This window comes from Gymnodraco acuticeps, unplaced genomic scaffold (genome assembly GCF_902827175.1).
Source record: "Gymnodraco acuticeps unplaced genomic scaffold, fGymAcu1.1, whole genome shotgun sequence".
In the NCBI taxonomy this organism is placed as follows: domain Eukaryota; kingdom Metazoa; phylum Chordata; class Actinopteri; order Perciformes; family Bathydraconidae; genus Gymnodraco; species Gymnodraco acuticeps.
Window position 1 is genome coordinate 2,686,884 of NW_022990198.1, and position 19,283 is coordinate 2,706,166.

A 19,283-nucleotide genomic window follows, 5' to 3' on the forward strand; every position below is an offset into this window, starting at 1 on the left:
CGGCGAATCCAAAGCCAGCTGCAAAGGCACCGGGGCTTTTACCTATCGACGAGGCTTTTGAAAAAGGCAAGAAGTTTGCCAGAGATGACCCCAGGGCTAAAACGATCTCTAACTTCATCATAGAAATGATGATTTAATGAATGATTTAATATATATTATTATAGGTTATCGGTCTTGAGAAGCAGGAAGTTATCGGTATCGGTTTCAAAATATCGTGCATCCCTAATTTGAATCATAAAATATCCCCATTTAGAGTAAAAGTTCACAAAATATAGTAGGGTTGAAAAGAATGTTTGCATTTTAATGGAGGAAACATTTTCAAGTTACAGTTGCAAGTATAGCAAAGCAACACCTCAGATACAGACAAGTGGGATACAATTGTCCAAGGTTAAGTACAAAATCTATCTAACATTTACTCAGTTCAATCCTTTTGGCCTGGAAAATATTTACTATGGAAACAAAAAGTCTATTACTATTCGTTTAGGTCGAATTAAGGCATGACGTTATGCGATAACAATTTACTCTGCCAAAAATAAATAGTCCACTGTTTTGCAGAATCTCCCCATAGAAGATTAACTTTAAAACCACTTACTAACAGGACAGATATGGATGTTCTTTAAGTTCCAGTATTAGTGCTAAGAGAAGTTAATAACTCCAACTTTCCTAAAATAATGAAACACCCACCCAAGCAGGTAATTCTAGGACCTTCTGAGAGAAGATGTACAATGTGTACACATGTAAAAGTAGGAGTGAATACACAGCTTGAAGCAGTGATGATAAAACATCTACCACCAGGGACTGGTCGACACATCTGACTTCGTCATAAAAACATTTTTGTTCTGTGTTTGTGACGTCACCCGCTCTAACGGCGCCTAAAGGCTCGGGAGATTCTCCAGGCGTTGGGTTCCTCGTAGCGGTTGTACAGAGGCTCGAGGCGCTGTTGTTTCTTCTGCTTGCTGAGGCGCGTGGGATCTGACACTTTGAAGAAGGCTGGAGAAAACTCCACCAGCCAGCGGGGGTCGATGGTGGTCACCTCCCGCATGTACTCCTTGGTGGTCAGCACCAACTCATGGTACACAACCCTGAGGATAACATAGGCAAGACGTCACATAGCCGTTTTCACATTTGGAAATACATTTTAAAAATATGTATTTATTTCTTGCGTGACTAATACAAAAAGTTGAGATTATCTTTTTGTCTTACCACTCAGGCTGGCGGTTGAACAGAGCACTGGAGGGGTGGATGTAAACAACTTGTTGGTCTATAAGGGTGCGGTAACCCTCCTGAGGATCCTTTTTGGCAGCGTTCCTGAAGAAGCCACTGCAGATGGCTTTCTGGACCCGGACTGTGGCTTTACCACAAGATACCACGTCCAGTTTATGTCTGAGGAGGAGAGAGCATGTTGGAGGTTCATGAGAAACAAGAGATTTTTTATCTAGTTTAGATTGTTCTTTTAGTTGAGATTTGTGTCCTTAGTGTAATATTTACTACAGATAGTGGATATGCTCCTGGTAGTAGACAGGAGTACCAGCACAAAAGCTAAGTAATGTACTGCTGCGGATGGGGCAGCAGAGAAATGTCTATTAGCCACCTAAAAAATGCATTAAATAAAAGTGTGCGCTATACACCGCCCTTTCTGACAAGGTAGAGAAGCCAATGTTTTTGCCCTCTTCAAAGCCACACAACTACTGACAAACTGTTATTTTTACTTTCAGAACACGGGAGTTATTGGTCCACTGAAATCGCTTACTTTGCGTTATTGTGTGGCTTTGGTGTAATTAAAAAGTGTAAGTACAAGTTTCAACAAAGTCAAATATTAACATGTACAGAATAATCAGCAACAGCCAGCAACTCCTTTGATGTGCAAGGTAAAATTACAATTGTCAACAGTGTCTGGTGCCTTTGAAGAGAGAAAAGATAACAGCTTGAGTTACCTATTGCAAAGGTACATCAGAAATTAATTCTAAATATAGCCTACCCTAAATTATATCTTTTTTTTAATGAGCATAAATGTGCTGCTACCCCCCCACGTCTACAGTGGAACATTGTCAGGCTTCCCTGACGGTACTCCTGTCTGTTCGTCCCAATTTTGGACATGAAAACCCCAAAACGTTCCTTTAATGATATTGAAGATTCACGTGTTGGCATGTATAGTGGTTCTGCCAGTACTTCATACCTGTCCATGATACCCAGCATCTGCTTGCGGATGTCCTGGCCTCTGCGCAGGGAGCGAGCCTGGATGAAGTTCTCATAACACCAGGGGTTAGAGAACTTGTTGTTCTTCCAGGAGTTGTAGACAGCCAGCAGGGTCAGGTGGTCTCCCTCAGGCTGATGAAACTTCGCCTTCTTCTGGTCAGCCAAGGCCTGCTTGTCCTTTAACGGATGAAACAGAGATACACTAAGTTATACATGATAAACATTAGGGATGCTCCGATCGCCAATTTTGGGGCCGGAACCAGTATCGGCCGATTCCGATCGAGTGGGCGGGGCCTATGGGGATCTTCCATTTAAAACTCAGTTAATGGGGCTCATTCACTGGCGCTTCCACAAACAACAACCAACATAATTATTACATTCAAATGAAGTACATTATTCAAGTTTACATTAACTTTGGATAATAACACGGGAGAAATTAGCGGAAGCGCTCTGTTTTCCTCTCCCTCCCACTCTCTCTCTCGACAGCCCGTCAGTATCGCCTCATGTAGCTCACTGACCCAGTAATGAGTGACCCGACAGTGAGGAATTAATATATGTATAACTAGATTAGCTTGTTCCAGAGGTAGATAAAATGGCTAAGTGTGTCAGGGCTAACTCTTAGTGTGTGTGTTGCTCCGCTCACCGGTCCGTCACAGCGGGTGGAGCTGCATGATTTCTGCTTCACACACGTTGCATACCGCTATTTTTCTGTCTTTTTCGGACACCTTAAAATACTGCCAGGCCGGTGAAGCCATTTTGGCGAGCTTGTTTCGCCGCGCACTGAGAAAAGTCTCATGTATTTTACGTCATGCGATCGGCATTTTTAGAGAGCACCGATCGATCGGCAGAGAGTGAATATCGGCCGATCGATCGGAGCATCCCTAATAAACATCAAGCTGTAGACCAGGGGTGCCCAACCTTTTTTGAACCGAGAGCTACTTTTAAAGTTGCCAGTCTGCCGAGATCTACCAGTCCAAATAGAGGCGTAGCCATTACTGACAGCCTACTACCAGGTAAATACACACTTCTGCTTGTATAAAACTGACCTTTGTACGATTAATACTTCATAAAATACTGCAGATCCTTTATCTTACCTCTTTCTAATCTACACACATACAAGTATTCAACTGAAGTTACACAACAGTGTTGTTGATACAGAGTTGGAGTTTATTCACACGTCACATACTACAGTGGGTAATGTTTTCAAGAAACATTGAACAGTGCTGTCACATATGACACAGGGAAAAAAGAAAAGACTCTTTCTTTGCCATTATATAAAAATAGTGTTGCTACAAAAGTATAAATTAGGCTTAGTAATAAGACAACTCAGATCTGAAGCTACACAGGAATCTGCTGCCAAAGTGCAATAAAAAAGACAACATTAATAGAATCAAACCCTTTTTTGTTGCATTTTAGTAGAGTATAAAAATAAATGCCTTTAAAATAGGATGCAAGCTACACTAGTTTCTTAACCTGAATTGATGATAGACTATAATCAATTTAAGTTTGCATTCTTATACCATTTTGTACAATAATTATAATGAATAAGTTCAAACAAACTCAAACTCACAGCTGATTAATAATGGTATCTAACTTGAGTTATTATATCAAAAACCTGTTGAAATGCTACGGTTATTGTTGTTGTTTACTGTTCCCAAAAGCGCGTCGGCAGCCTCCAGGAAAGCTTCCTTCACAACTTCGCCGTCTTTGAAAGACTTCATGTGTTTCGCAAGAACGTGACTGACACGATAAGATGCTCTGGTAGCAGCCTTGCTCTTGTTGTTGGGCCTGGTGAAAATGGACTGCTGTGCATTTAGCTGTCCTTTCAGGCCCCTCCCCTTTTGGGAGCAGAGGGCAGAAGTAGGAGGGAATTCCGTCTCGTAGCGTTTGTGCACTGTTTTGAAATGCCGCTCCTAAATTACCCTTCTTCGATAAAGCCACGCTCGCATTGCAGATGAGACAGATGGACTTTGAATTGGAATAGATACAAAAAATAATCATCGTCCCACTCGGAGTGAAAATCATATATGTTGCTGGGCTTTTTTGCTTCTGCCATAATTGCGGTCTTGTGTGTGTGCGGACCGTCACTCCTGTTGACACGGACAACGTCAGCGAAATAGTGCCCACTGTCCACCAGCCACGCCCCGACACATGGGGTCACGCCGTCCAATCACAAAGCCTTGATGCGTTCAAGTGCATTATTCGGGCACAGGAAGATTATGTTATAAGACATTAACGATAAAACAGAATATTGTTGTTCTATTTTTAGACACATCTCGCGATCGACTGGTTGGGCACCCCTGCTGTAGAGCATATATATATATATATATTTTGTTTTAATATCCATTTACTATTTATGAGAACCAGGACCTTCATAAGAAACCTTCCGACACAGGTTAAATGATTTTATTCAAGCCAAAGACATACCTTAGGTCTGTAGAAGACGTTCTGCACAGACAGCATGGAGACGATGGTGAGCATCTCTTCACTGCAGCCCAGATGGACAGACATGATCAACATCTTACACAGCATGGGCTCCAGAGGAAACTCCGCCATCTAGAAGACAGATGCAGAGAAAGAAAAGTCAGAAATAGTTGAAGCAATACTAAAAATTAAATGAAGGGTAAAATAGACCGCACACTGATGCGTGCAACTGCAAAGTGCACAAATGTGATTCGATGCAGATGTATTCTTTTCATCGTGGCAGTAAAAGCATCCCTCACCCGTCTCCCCAGGCGTGTGAGTAGGCCTTCATCATCCAGCGCTCCCAGAGTGTACAGCTGCTCCATAGCTGTGATCAGCGTCTCCATGGGAGGAGCGTCCATGAAGTCAAAGGACAGGAGGTCGTTGATGCCCATGGCCTGGAGAGGAAATATAAATATAAGAAGAGGGAAAACACAAATGTATTATGTTTTCGCTTTTAATTCAAACCTTAAGGGCTGAGAAAGTTGAAATGTGGTTCTTGAAGGCTGTTGCTTCGCCAACTTGTATAAAAAAAGAGATATGCGTATTTTCTTTGATGAACACTTAAAACCATGATTTCTTAGATAAATGTTGAGTATGTGGAACATTTAATTTAGGAACCCAAAAAGTGGGAGTTGAACTTATTTTCAAGTTAACTTCTGGCTTTACACAATATGCCCTGCTACATCGCTACTAAAGTGTTGCTTCACTGTTTATTAAAATCGATTCCATAAACACTTACAAGTGAAATGTGTAATATGATCAATGACACAATAAATGAAATACATTTAAAAAAAGTAAATTAAAAGAATGACCAGCTTCTAACCAGTGGAAGGAAAAGTAGTCACAAACATTTGTACACAAAGATTACATTTTGTTTAGGGTTCAAAGTAAGAATAACATGTTGGCTGCAGAATGACTGCTTACCTTCAGAGAGAGCACAGTACTGGCCAAGTTGGTTCTCTGGATCTCCGGCACGTTGGTGGTCAGCATCTCGTCCCTGTAGGCCCTCTCAGTGTAGAGCCTGTAGGTCTTCCCGGGGCCCGTCCTGCCGGCTCGACCCGCCCTCTGCTTGGCCTGCGCCTGGAAAATACATTAAAAAAAAACAATTCAGTAAGAACGCCAATTGCTTCAATTACATTTTATGAATAGCAGAACACATTTAGCTTTCCTCCCCAGCTATATCAAGTACATCATAGATATATTGTCACCTGTGAGATGGGTGTCACCACCAGCTGGTCGATGCCGGTCTTTGAGTTGTACACTTTCTGCTTCACAAAGCCAGGATCCACCACGTAGTAGATTCCATCGATGGTCAGAGATGTCTCTGCAATGTTTGTGGCAATGACAACCTAAGGGGAGAAAAAAAGGGTTATTCCACATTCTGGGAAAACACAGAAAGTAGCGCATAAGATAGTAGGCAAATCCAATGCGTTTTTAATTGTTACTGTCAAATAAAAGACACCTTTCTGCTGCCGGGGGGTGCAGGGTCAAAGATCCTGGTCTGCATCTCACTGGGCAGGGCAGAATAAACTGGCAGAATGATCAGTTCAGGAACATCGGGACCCAGGGACTTCATTCTCTCGTACAGGATCTCACAAGCAGTGTCGATCTCTTCCTGTCCCGTCAGAAACACCAGGACGTCCCCTGGATAAAGAACAGGGAGAACGTTGGATTATGACATGGACTAGGTCTACCTGGTTTAAAGAACGTTTTAAAGATTACAAAAAAAAAAATCATACCTGGAGGTTCAGTCAGATGGATCTGCATGACAGTGATGAGACTGGCATCCAGGTAGTCCGTCTCAGGCTCTTTGGTGTAGAGAACCTCCACTGGGTAAGTTCTTCCTGGGATGGTGAAGATGGGCGCTTCATAGAAATACTGAGAGAACTTCACGGCGTCCAGTGTGGCTGATGTTACGATCAGCTTCATGTCTGTGCGTTTCATTACAGTCTGAGAAGGACAAGAAACACTCAGCATCTTCTTTACTTATGTCTACCCCAAAGTACCCCAAACGTCTCTATTCTCATGCGGCTTACCTTCTTGAGCAAACCAAAAAGCACATCAGTGTGGATTGTCCTCTCGTGAGCTTCGTCCAACATGATGATGGCGTACTGGCCCAGCTCAGAATCGATGAGACACTCTCTCAGCAGCATACCGTCCGTCATGTACTTGATGACTGTCTCAGGGCTGGTGCAGTCCTCGAAACGGATGGTGTAACCTACCTGGAGCAAAAGAAGAATTATATTAGCCTTGTTTAGATTCATTTAACAAATATAGGTTCATGCTGCTTTTATTATATTCAAAGCTTCATTTGAGATTGAATGTCTGTCATCAAAATTCACCTAAACCTTTTTTTTTGTATTTGAATAAATGAATATGAAAGAGGCTTGATAGTGTGTAGATACTTTAAGAGTAATTCACTGTAATAGTGCTAGAGCCTTTATTGATGGTGCTGGTAAGATTGCTGCTACATTAATATAAATATTTATTTGCCAAACACTACATAAAAAAATGAGTTAAGCACAATTTTTGTTAAATCAACGAAGCCTCAAACTATTCGGTTCAGCCATGAAAATAAAAAATACTATCAGCATAATTACCAAATGATAACACAAAACATGTAGGATCACTGACCTCTTGTCCTAGACAGCAGCCGTACTCCTCAGAGACCCTCTTGGCCACGGACATGGCGGCCACACGACGGGGCTGCGTGCAGCCGATCTTCCCCCTGGTGGTGTAGCCGGCCTCCGCCAGGTACTGAGTGATCTGCGTGGTCTTACCGGACCCTGTCTCTCCAATCACAATCAGGATCTGGTTGTCATGAACAGCCTGTGGCAGATTTTTTAAAAAGCAGTACATTTTAAAAGCTAGCCCTTGATTTGCTGTACTCCCTTTCCCCGACATTTGATATTGAGAAAAGAACACGCATTTCTGAAGGGATTGTTCACAGTTTAGCAGCAGAAAGCAGCAAATCAAACTAAATTAAAGATATCTGCTAATTTGCATTTAGCAGATGTTTCCATTCAACACTTGTCAAAGTATGAACGTACTTGAGCATCAACATCTGCTTGATAAATGACAACCACATTTTCAACAGAACCTAAATCAGTCTGAATTGAACTCCCATGTGAATCTTTCAATTACATTTTGGAAAAGTCTCCCTTTAGGTTTATATTTGAAGACTAGGACCAACCTGAATGAGCTGCTCCTTCAGCTTGTAGATGGGCAGACTCTCCCTCTGCTCCAGGATGGACATCGCGGTCTTCTTACCATAGGAGGCCTTGTTGCCTCCAAAGGCATGCTTCTTCCACTCTGGGATGTCGTTAGGCATCATGCCAATACCTCTCATGTTAGCTGCAATCTGCCTGCCGTCAACTGGGAAAGAGGAACATAATTCTGATTGATAATGATGAAAACTTGTTGGTTTGTTGCAAGTGAAAAGGATAAGCGGTCATATCAAGGGTGTGTATTGCACAGAAAATAAGTGTTACAATGGCAGCATGTCCTCCCAGATTAAGCTAAATCTGCTCCAATGTATACACTGATGCTTTTTTTAAATCACTTTTGCGCCTGGCGACCATTTACTTAACTGAACTTTAACTCTGTAGCTACATCACTGCAGGAAAATGCCCACTATTGGAAACAGTGTGGACCACCTGGGGCCATGGAGGGGATACAAGGACCACGAAGCATGGCAAGATCATTCCATCCGGCCAGATATGGGTCTGCAGGAAGTCAGATAGCATCTCCAGCCCTGGCAGGCCTGAGGGCTGCTGCCTGCCATGAGGCAACGTCTAATTTCTGACACAGTCCGGGCTGGGGTTTTCATAAAGAGGGGCAAAGATAAAACTGAAGACATTTCTTTTAACACACTCAGATATTGTTTAGATCTATTTAAGTTTTTATTTATATCCAAAGACAGAAGTTAAAATGATCAATATTAGGGATGCACGATATTGGTTTTTTGAAACCGATACCGATAACTTCCTGCTTCTCAAAACCGATAACCGATAATAATATAATATATATATTAAATGTACCTGTAGTTTTTGCACACCTGGTGGTAAAAAAAAAGACTAGTGGTGAGCAAATGACATGAGCATTACTACTATGAACAAAACAAAGCCAAGAACAGTTTTGACTCTCGTCAAGCGCCATCATTTCTATGATGAAGTTAGAGATCGTTTTAACCTTGGGGTCGTCTCTGGCAAACTTCTTGCCTTTTTCAAAAGCCTCGTCGATAGGTAAAAGCCCCGGTGCCTTTGCAGCTGGCTTTGGATTCGCCACTAGTTTAGCAGCGCAGGCGTCTTCGTACGCTTTTAACACACCATCGTAGCGATGGCGATGTTTCAGGTGACTAATCAGGTAGGAAGTATCGTTGCCTTTTTCCCTCCTCGTGGAACTTCTGCATTGCATTTGTTAATACAAATAGCAAGCGAACTATCTAACTTTGAAATAGTCCCATACTACCGACGACATGTTTGTTTACTGTCCTGGCTTCACGGCCGCACACCATTTACGTCACAGCCAGGCATGAGTTAGGGAGCGCTGGATTTGTGAAAAACTCCCCTCTTCCTAAACCACTAATACCACAGTACTGGCAAAACGGGAGGAGCCGAGTGAAAAACAAGCGCCCCTCATCCCAATCCACCCACACCGCAGTATTTTTTTTTTACCCAAAAAATATATTGTATATTATCGGGGCTATTAATACTGTTCTCGGGTTTATCGGGATGACGTCATAATTCCTAATATCGGACCGATAATTATCGGGCCGATAATTATCGTGCACCACTAATCAATATGCTAATCTCAAGCTGGGTTTTTATTGCATACACTGTTTGATGAATCACACTTCAGCCTCAACATCAGTGAAGTAGAAATAACTTAATGTGCACATCTAATGGATTTCTTACCGTCTGGCAGCGGGTCCACCCAATGTTTATTCAGCCCCATGGGGATGGAGTCCATCTCTGCCTCCCGCGCCGCCTGCTTCAGCTCCCGCCTCTCCTTAGCCAGAGCGCTCTGCATCATGGCCGCTTGAGACAGAGAGCCATCTGGATTCTACGGGCAGAGGGAAACAATTTCATTTGGTTAAGCCATCAAAGCTATGTGCATTTAAAGTCACTGCAAATGTTGGTGTTTTAAAAGCTCACACCTCCGACGCTGAACAGTAAAAAGCAGGTCTAAATGTAAGGCCCGGTTTACACGGAGACAGAACGGGTGTTATATGCTACAGTTCTCTATCGTATAGACGGGTCGTTCACACGAGGCCGTAACTGAACCTCAAACGATAACGGGTCCCAAGGTGGGTAGATCTGCAGACGGAACGCTCTAGGGGGTCAAACGGCGCTGTGTGTACGCCCTATACGCCATAGCCCGCCTCTCCCCACCTTTCCTGCTCACCCTAGTCATTGCTGATGTGTTTCGCCAACAACAACAGTGTTCCGAGTGTTTCGAGCCAGGTCCCGGTATCTCGCAGGACAGTGCACCCACAGGGGCCTCCAGCAGAACCCCCCCGCACGGCAGAGTTCCCGTTAGCCGGTAATTACCGGACTATGACCGGTAAAATATGCTGAAGACCGGCAAATCTAAATCTCTCCGGTCAAAATGTCGCTTATTGTTAAGGTGTCCTTTGACACGCAGGCAGTCATATCATTAGCTAGAACTAGTTAGATCTGATCGATATGGACATAAACGCGAGTGAAGTCTAATCGGACAGGAGACAGAGATCAGCTGCATGATCACCTGCAGCTCTGCATGATCACCTGCAGCTCTGCATGATCACCTGCAGCTCTGCATGATCACCTGCAGCTCTGCATGATCACCTGCAGCTCTGCATGATCACCTGCAGCTCTGCATGATCACCTGCAGCTCCGCATGATCACCTGCAGCTCCGCCCGCTGTGATGGAGCAGTGAGCGGAGCAAAACACACACTTCAAGTTAGATCATCACACCTAGCTATTTTAATTACCTCTCAAACTACCTTAACTAGTTCAGTGTGCGAAAAAGTACACGTCCCACCGTCCGGGATGTGTTATTTACAATATCGGACAAGTAGATCTGTCAATTGACTTGTCCGGCGGACAAGTGACGTTTATTGACAAATTATTTATATATTCAGTTTACAAAAGGCAGAACTCATTCGCAAATTGTACGTGTCCGCCATTGTTCGTTTAGAAATGTTAGTTTCGGTTCTGCTTGTCGATTCCTAAGGAAATGCATCTCGCCGCTTTCTGTACAGTTAGACGGGGCGGGGCGGGATGTGTAGCACAGTGGCAGGGTTGGGAAGCAAAACTCGGTTCCGAGTAGGAACAAATAACAATTGTCCGGTACCAGGATTAATAAGAGTTGTGAGGACAGGAGGCGAGGCCGAGCCCCGCGGACTGCAGCTCTCTCATATGCTCCGTATCAGCTGATCGCTGCACGGTGCAGATCAGCGTCTCTCTCTCTCTCTTTCTACACACAGCGGATCCGCTGCCCGTTTAACAGCCTCATCTTTGTCAAACTTTCTTATGTCCTTTCTCTAACACGTAATGAAGGTTATTAATCGTTTTAGCTCCTATGTTGTTAATATGGACCGCCATTTCCTTTATGAAGTAAAGCAGCCTCCCTGTCTGTGTCCTCGCGCTGTCCTCACATCCCCGGACCCCCAGACTCGGAGGAGCACAGGGATGTCAGTATTGTTTATGAAGCAGGGTATAGAAAGTAGCTACATTATTGAAATAAAAATACTATTTATTTACTTTTACAAACAGTGAGCAGCTGGGCAGCTGCAGCATGTGTATTGCAGGACATGTGTAAGCGTGCAAGCGTCTTTGAGTTGTAGAAAAGCGCTAGGCCTATAAATATAATGTATTATTATTATTAGGTTATGTCCTATGTGTTGGACATGTGTGGTTGGACTTTGTCTCACAGGCAGGTTGCAGTGTAACATCAGAGGAGACTGGGCCAATTGTACATTCTCAAATTGCACCACTTAGAACGAACTAAACAATGCAGAGATTATTTTTATATAATTGTATTCAATAACTGTAAGAAATTAAACAGTATGAAGTGATTTGTAAATAGGAATACAGATTTGACTTAATGTTTTCATAAATATATTTTTCTCCAAGTTTGACTTATTTTGACCCTCTCAAAGAACCGGAATCGAGAACCGAAAATAACCGGAATCCAAAAGCAGAACCGGAATCGTTAAAATCCAAACGATATCCAACCCTATGTGTGATGCAGTAAAATCTTACCGCTCACTTACGTTAGCGGTGTCGTAAAAAACGTGGGAAAATGTAAAATACGATGAAGAACGAAGAAGATTCCAGTGGCCCCAATTTTTGTCCATTCTGGACAAGTGAAAAATGTATTCGGACAAGTAAATTGCCAAACTCACTTGTCCATGGACAAGTACTCTCTAAAAACTTTTTCTCACACTGTAGTTATAAATATGTTTATTTTTACTGTCGGGTCATTCATTACTGGATCAGCCAGCTGCATGAGACGGATACTGACGGGCTGTCAGGAGAGGGGGAGGAAAAGAGAGGCTCCGTGTATTATTCTTATATAGTCGTTATTAAATTTGTTTTAAAGCTCAATAAATAACAAAGAATACCTTTGACCGGCACTTTTCTATTTTTTTGGAAGATTTAAACTTTAACGGACATGTTGACCGGCAGAAAAAAATTCTAACGGAAACTCTGCCACACGGTTCCCTCGTCCCTTGGAAGAGGCGGAGAGGTGGGTGTTTTTTTATCTGCTGGTGGACTACCGGGGGGGTTGAACGTCCTGCTCGGGAGCCAGGCTCAGAGTTAGTGGCAGTGGGTGCGGTGCACCTGCCTTTTACAGCAGGAGCACACGCTCGCCTCGGGGAGGGAGAAAAAGAGAAACAGAGGCCGCCGAAACAGCCAGAGCCCTGCCTCTCCCCACCTCTGCTGCTCACCCAAATCTACAGCTCCTCTAACACAACCATCAGCAACAAGTGGACATGGAGAACTACATGTTGCTAAATCCACCGCGGAGAATAAACAGAAGGGCAACCATGGCAACCATGCTCGGGAGGTCTTCTTCGCTGCTTTTGGTGTATTTTGTGGCGGAAGTACAGCGCCACTTACAGGCCCGGCATATGTACTACAGCGTCTCCAGCGGGTTGAGCAGTCTGGTGTGGACGGACACGTTTATTCAGCCGATTGCGTGTGGACGGAAGACTTTTTTAATATTGAATTATGTTCGTTTCCGTGTAAACGGAGCCTAACTGTCTGATCTCTGTGTATTTAGCATGACGTGTGATAATGTTCTGCATAGGCTGTACCTTGACAATCTTGACAGGGCTCATGTCCATGCTCTGCTTGGTGTGTCCCCTCAGGAATGGGGGTTCTTCTTCAACCAGCTCAATTTCCAAATCTTCATCTGAATGGCAGAGAACAAGGTCAATGTAAGAGGAGTCAACTCATCAAAAGTTATTATTTATAAAGTTAAATAGAGGTTTGGGAGTGTGCAACCATGCTAGTCTCTGAGAGGCTTTCCTTAGGCATAGTGATGCTATGAGCTAAACGATAACAATGGCATGCTAACATTCTGAGGTGTACTTTTATTTAGTGTGTTAGCATGCCAACACAAAGCACAATTGAGGCAAATGGGAATATTATTAGTTTGGCAGGTAATTGGTCATAAACCAAAGTATTGGACGGATTAAAATGTGATTGGGGCTTCATGAAAAATCAAGGGATTACCAATTTATTCTCTAGGTATCCCCAGTGTTTCTAACCAATTTAATGGAAATCCACCTAAGAGCTGTTAAGATATTTAAATCCGGACCAAAGAGGTGGACAAACAATACTAACGTCAATAAGAGAGAATTCTAAATGATATACCCTGATCAAATATTTAAGAGGAAGCATGCACAGACAATATTCATGTCAAAATCTTTTAAACTTTTGTACAGCTTTAAAAAGGAACTTAACAGTCATTTATATTATACAGGATAAAAAAAACACATTTAAAAAAGGATGTATCTAATGTGAACTTTCTTACCCTCTTCATCATCAACTTTAGGAAGAATTCCTGTCTCGTCATCAAAATCAGGGAACTCTTCTTTAGACAAGACATTGGCAGCAATCATCTGAGAGCAAAAAACAAGAACAATTATTAGCATGTGATGAAAATGAGCAAAAGGGAAGCAGCTCCTTTAACTTGGTGTGTGCAGAAATCCTTAGTGTATAGAGCCACCTGTTTGATCTCCCACTTCTCCGGGTCAGAGATCTTGGTGAGCCTCTTGCGCTCCAGGGTGTCGTCCTGCTCCATTTCGGGGACGTGGCCCAGGTTGAGGTTCAGGTTGCTCGGCCGGTCGGGGTTCCTCATTGAGATCTCATCCCCTCCATCAGGGCCCACATTCCTCCTCCTGTTGGGGTTCAGGTCTTCTCCTGTCTCCTGGTCCACATCCTGGCAAAAAAGGAGTAAAACATTAGGCTATTAACATAATGAAAATGCAGGGAGACTCCAGTCCTGCCTGTGAGGAGATCCTCTGATGATAAAACATAATGATTCCCAATATCCTCTCCAAATATCTCATTAAAAAAAAAAAATGTTCGGAGCAGCTTAATCGCTCATATGATGATAATATAATGATAATGACTTTCTGGCTCCAACAATTACCTACTCTGACACAAATGCAATATCAGATTCAATTATAAAACAAATCTATTAAGAAGCAATGCTGGTATCAAGATCTACATTTTCAAACACAAAGAAATCAAAAAATTAGGGCTGTCAGTCGATTAAAATATTTAATCGCGACGATGTCCATAGTTAATGGCAAATTAATCGAACATTTTTTATCTGTTCTAAATGTACCTTAGACGAATATTTTTCAAGTTTGTAATACTCTTATCAACATACGAGCGGACAAATATGCTTTATGCAAATGTTTGTTTATTATCATTTGAACAATGACAAATAATCTCCTGAATATTTGTCATTGTTCAGAGGTTGTTGTATTGAAAATAACAACCTGGAACCTCTCTCTCTCGTACACTCTCTCCCAACCCTGTCTACTTCTCTGTAGTGTTAATTTCGTTGACTAAAACTATGACGAAATATGTTCGTCAACGACCTTTTTTTCCATGACGAAAACGAGACGATGACGAGACGGCACCGACGGCAGTAAACAATAACTGTAACGAAATCATCATGCAATATCGTTGACGAAAAGTGACAAGACGAAAATGTAGTTTACTAAATAAAAACTATGCCAAAATCTCTCTTTACTTTCGTTGACGAAAAATGAGGAGACGAAATATTATCAAAGATAACGTTACATCTCTGATAGTCAGTTTTTCATTTCCGGTGCTGCGGCAGGGCAGCAGCTGTGTGTCTGTGGTGCACGCGGCGGTACATTTGAATTACACGGGGCAGCGGCACAATACGAACTGTCAGGAAGACTCGGGTCTAACTCATGGTCTAACTAACCTTATTTAACAGAAAATAAAATGGCAACAACAGGGCTTGGGAGCAGTGGTCGCACTCGCGTTAACCGAATACCCCCCCGTCAGCGCAAGTGATTGATAAATTGTGCACTCGACAGATAATAATGGATTATGACGGAAATGTTACGATCCTGTCCGTCAAAATGACTGACAACGAACAAGTCTAAAGCCACCACTGCTTGGGAGAAAGAAACGACATGTGATATTTGGGCCCATTTTCGCTACAATGAGGCGGAGAAAAAAAGCGAATGCATTGTTTTATCAGAAGGGAAGCAATGTAGCCATAACACAGGTAAAAACACCACAAACCAGATACTCTCTGCAAAGCTGCTTTCTTAATCATTCAACCTGTGTTTTTCATCAAATAAGGACAAGATATAATCTTATTTATTTATATATACTAAAAGGACAAATTATTGGTTTTGGCTAGAAATGGCTAGAAATGTTCTATATAATCTGATGACTAAAAAAGACTCAACAGTTTTCATTGACAAAAAGTAGAATAAAATAATTAGTTTTCATTGACTAAAATAAGACTAAAATGCTCAGACTTTTAGTCGACTAAAACTTGACTAAATAAAAACAGGATGAAGGTGACTAAATATGACTAAAACTAAAAAGAATTTAACACAGGACTAAGAATAAAACTAAATAAAAAAATAGCTGACGAAATTAACACTACTTCTCTGCACTGAGCCAGTTGCTCAAACAGACAAGCCTGTTTACAGTTGTCGGCGAAATGCCGCTCCTCTGTCTTCATCTTCAGTCAAAGCATGAGACGTTCCCACTGTGGGTCAAAATAATGTGCTGTGATGTGCAGTCGACACGTTGGATGCGATCCGAATGATCTAACGCAGCCCCTCGTCCTTCACAATGTTAAGCTGTAGCCACCCATTTAGCTATCGCTGTTGTTGTCCAGGCGTCTCCACGGCAAACTTTCAAGCGTGGTCTGCCGCAAGCGAGCGGCAGGAGCGGGGCTGTCAGCATCAGCTGTGTGCTTGGCTTGCTGTTTAAAAATACCTTTTTTTGAATCTCCCACCATCCAACTAACAACAACAACAACGTCGTCAAGCCTTTGGGCTCTGAAACTACGGGGCGGGCCGAGGACAAATACACATGCGTTAATCGCACGTTAAAATAATTAGTGGCGTGAAAAAAATAATAATCTCCAGACACACAGTTCAATCCATTTATCCTACCTGTGCTTACCATTAACAGATTTCAGTTTAATCATTTGTGGTGCGTTCTTCTTACCTTCATACTAAGGCTGGTCTTGGAGCCGGTGAATGAGAGCACCTTGATCTTGACTCTTTGGCCTTTGCTAACAACATCAGCAACGTTGGCCACACGGCCCTCTCGGCGCAGCTCGGAGATATGGACCAACCCCTCCCATCGTTTCCTGCATACAAGGAAACATATGATTGACTTTAATAGAATAATTTACAGATTGAAATATGAAGCAGCTTCCTGATATCTTATGGTAGATCTTACATCATGGAATGCATATGCAAACAGAGCACAGATCTGAGCAGTTGCAATATATTTACAGAATTAATTGCAGCGAAGTCGCCAGTAAACTGAGCTGCCACCTGAGATTAAAGTCAATGTTGCACTCTGGAGACTTTATACTAACCGTAGTCCCTCCAGCTGAACAAAGCATCCAAACTGCATGATACTGGTGATTTTGCCGTTGTATATGTCACCGACAGAAGGCTCCTCAGGTGGTGGGCGGTCCACGTGTTTGTCTTGCCAGCGCTCAGAGTCTTTGTCTTTGTCTTGGTCTTTCTTGGGACTAGGTGAGCGCTCAGACCTGCGGACAGATTTGTCTCTTCTTTTTCCACGATCTCCATCTCTATCTCTATCTCGGTGGCGATCGTGGTCTCTGGAGCGCGACCTGGACCTTGAGCGATGCCGTCTCTTCCTGTCCCGATCCCGGTCTCTGTCGTGATCCCGGTCTCTATCTCTGTGTCTGTCCCGGTCTCTGCTTCTGCTGCGACTTCGGCTTTGGCGTCTGCTCTTTTCTGACCTGCAAAACAAAGTATGAAATGTTCAAAAAAAGTAGAGATCACAAGCCACTATAACATGTCATTAAAAAGTTGAAATCACACGATGAATGTGATAGTATAGATGGTGGATGTTGCGTTTTGTTCTCTAGACTTAAAGCAACATCAGTAACATGTACAATCTCCATTTCACACTTCCAAATGTGACCTGTGTCCTCGGTCGTCTCACCTGCTCTTGCTGCTTTTGGTGTCTGTTCCACTCACACTGGGCATAAACATCTCCAGCTCTTTCATGACATCAGCAGCTACTTTCACATCATCTTCGTCAAGTATCTTCTAAGAAAGTCAATTAAACAAAAACAATTGGCATCACAGTGGCATTACATTTCACCAGTTTACATATTTTTCAGTTTTCCATTGTAATTAATTGTATTTACAGTAAATGGCATATAGGCGGTGAACACACATGGCAGAATAGTGTCAATTGTTTATAATAATAACAACAATGTTGCACAGCATAAATAGTAATAGTGGGATTACAAGTCAAAGTTATAGCTCGTAAAATAATGTGTTGGAGTAACGTACCTTTGGCACTGGCTCATTTGCTCTACACAACGCAGGAAACAGCTCTTTCAGCTTGTCTTTTTCTGTCTTCGGCTTGGCCAAAGCTTCAGTTGCTGAAAATTAAACGTTATTCATTAATTGTATTGTGGATTATAGGCAAGGGAGAAATACATAAAGGTTTTTCAATATAGCATTGTACAAGGGAAGTACACACATGTAGCTATATATTAAAACAATGTGAACAAGATGTAAGTGAATGATACACATTATTCTTGATTAGATGGTATAAATAAATGTACCCCTATTTGGCAGAGAAACTATTACCTTACACTGACTATTTGACTTTGTTATGTGTATGTTTACTAAAATGTTGCTTTTTCGAGGTCAATAGGTTTAGTTGATGTATTTGATTACAGCAAATTGATACATCAGCTATTGAATATAAATATTGGCAACTTTGTTCATCTTTTTGTCAACGTGTAATGTATTGCATGTCAGGTGTGGACGTCAGGAAGATTTGGGTATCCTTTAAAAAGAATAGATTACATAACCTCACCTTTACTCATAGATGCTTTCGATGGAGGACGCATTGTCTGGATGAGCCTGAGCAAATTACCGATGAGAGAATCCTACAATGAACACAACAAAAACGGAAACCAACCCGATTAGTTACCACGTACAAGTTGGCTAACGCTGGATATCTATGCTAACTTACAACGTGTAATGACTGTTAGCTTAACTTACTGTGAATTCGGCTCCATTTTGGAGCAAAAGAGCTTTAAAGCCATCGAACACCGGCTGTTTTTCAGCAAGGTCGATGACAAATTCAGCTGCAAAAAAATGACAACAATTGACAAATGAATAAGTTAACAGTCAAGATAGCCAACTCTACTAAAACTAAATTATCACAATGGTAGTTTGCTGCTAAAAGCCCACTTCAAGTTACGGTTTACGTGGCAAGAGTCCCGAACAAAAACCTATAAACGAATATTGGAATACAAGCCAGTGTACAGTTTAATGATAACAAGGTTGCTAGCTAACAACAGCTAGCTAGTTAGCGTCAGGTAGCTAGTGGGTTAGCGGGAATAGTTCGTTTGGAGTCCAAAATACTCACCTAAATCTTTATCACTTATCCCCAAATGGTTGTCAAGCTCCGTGCAGACCTTGGACACCAACGACAAATATTCAAGCTGCGAAAGCTCGTCAACTCCCCCGTCTGCCATTCTCCACGAGTCTTGTTTTGTTCAGAGTGGGAAGACGCCAGCAGACATATTGGAAATGGGCAACTTCCACTTCCGTCTGCTTTTACGTCAAGTACGTAGGGGTTGCCAGTTATGCTCCATTATCCCTTACTTGTCGCATGATGGCGCTAAAATTCCTACCAATGAGCATTATCACCACTAGGGATGTCACGTGTAGGGTGTTTACTATGAAACATCAATGTGTCATTTGTGTTTTGGCAGCTGCAGTAAATATGTGTTTTATGAGGTTCAACCGGTTCAACACAAAGTGAAATAAAAATCTGTGTGTTTTCTTCTTCTTCTTATGCTCAAGGGCCTTGTATTCTGAATTGTA

General features: G+C 42.3%; 1 protein-coding gene across 1 annotated transcript; it reads right to left on the reverse strand.

Moving 5' to 3' along the window:
* Positions 1-275: 275 nt before the first annotated feature.
* On the reverse strand, positions 276-18,931 carry LOC117547407 (ATP-dependent RNA helicase DHX8). Its single transcript, XM_034218152.1, has 23 exons — positions 18,823-18,931; positions 18,453-18,538; positions 18,265-18,337; positions 17,730-17,821; positions 17,374-17,480; positions 16,775-17,167; positions 16,396-16,540; positions 13,886-14,098; positions 13,691-13,778; positions 12,969-13,066; positions 9,579-9,726; positions 7,856-8,037; positions 7,297-7,491; positions 6,699-6,884; positions 6,402-6,612; positions 6,125-6,306; positions 5,871-6,011; positions 5,587-5,742; positions 4,920-5,057; positions 4,624-4,752; positions 2,177-2,373; positions 1,204-1,383; positions 276-1,082 (listed from the first exon to the last, which is right to left on the reverse strand). The coding sequence occupies exons 1-23, from the start codon at positions 18,929-18,931 to the stop codon at positions 863-865; spliced, it is 3,669 nt and encodes a 1,222-aa protein (XP_034074043.1). The 3' UTR covers positions 276-862.
* Positions 18,932-19,283: the final 352 nt, after the last annotated feature.

Bases quoted from the DNA above. Each gene is read 5' to 3' on its own strand.
- LOC117547407 (XM_034218152.1), bottom strand. From the start codon at position 18,931: ATGGCAGACGGGGGAGTTGACGAGCTTTCGCAGCTTGAATATTTGTCG. The intron at 18,338-18,452 runs GTAAGTTAAGCT...TGTTCATTGTAG, and splicing joins AAAATGGAGCCGAATTCACA to GATTCTCTCATCGGTAATTT. The intron at 13,779-13,885 runs GTGGCTCTATAC...TTTTGCTCTCAG, and splicing joins AGAAGTGGGAGATCAAACAG to ATGATTGCTGCCAATGTCTT.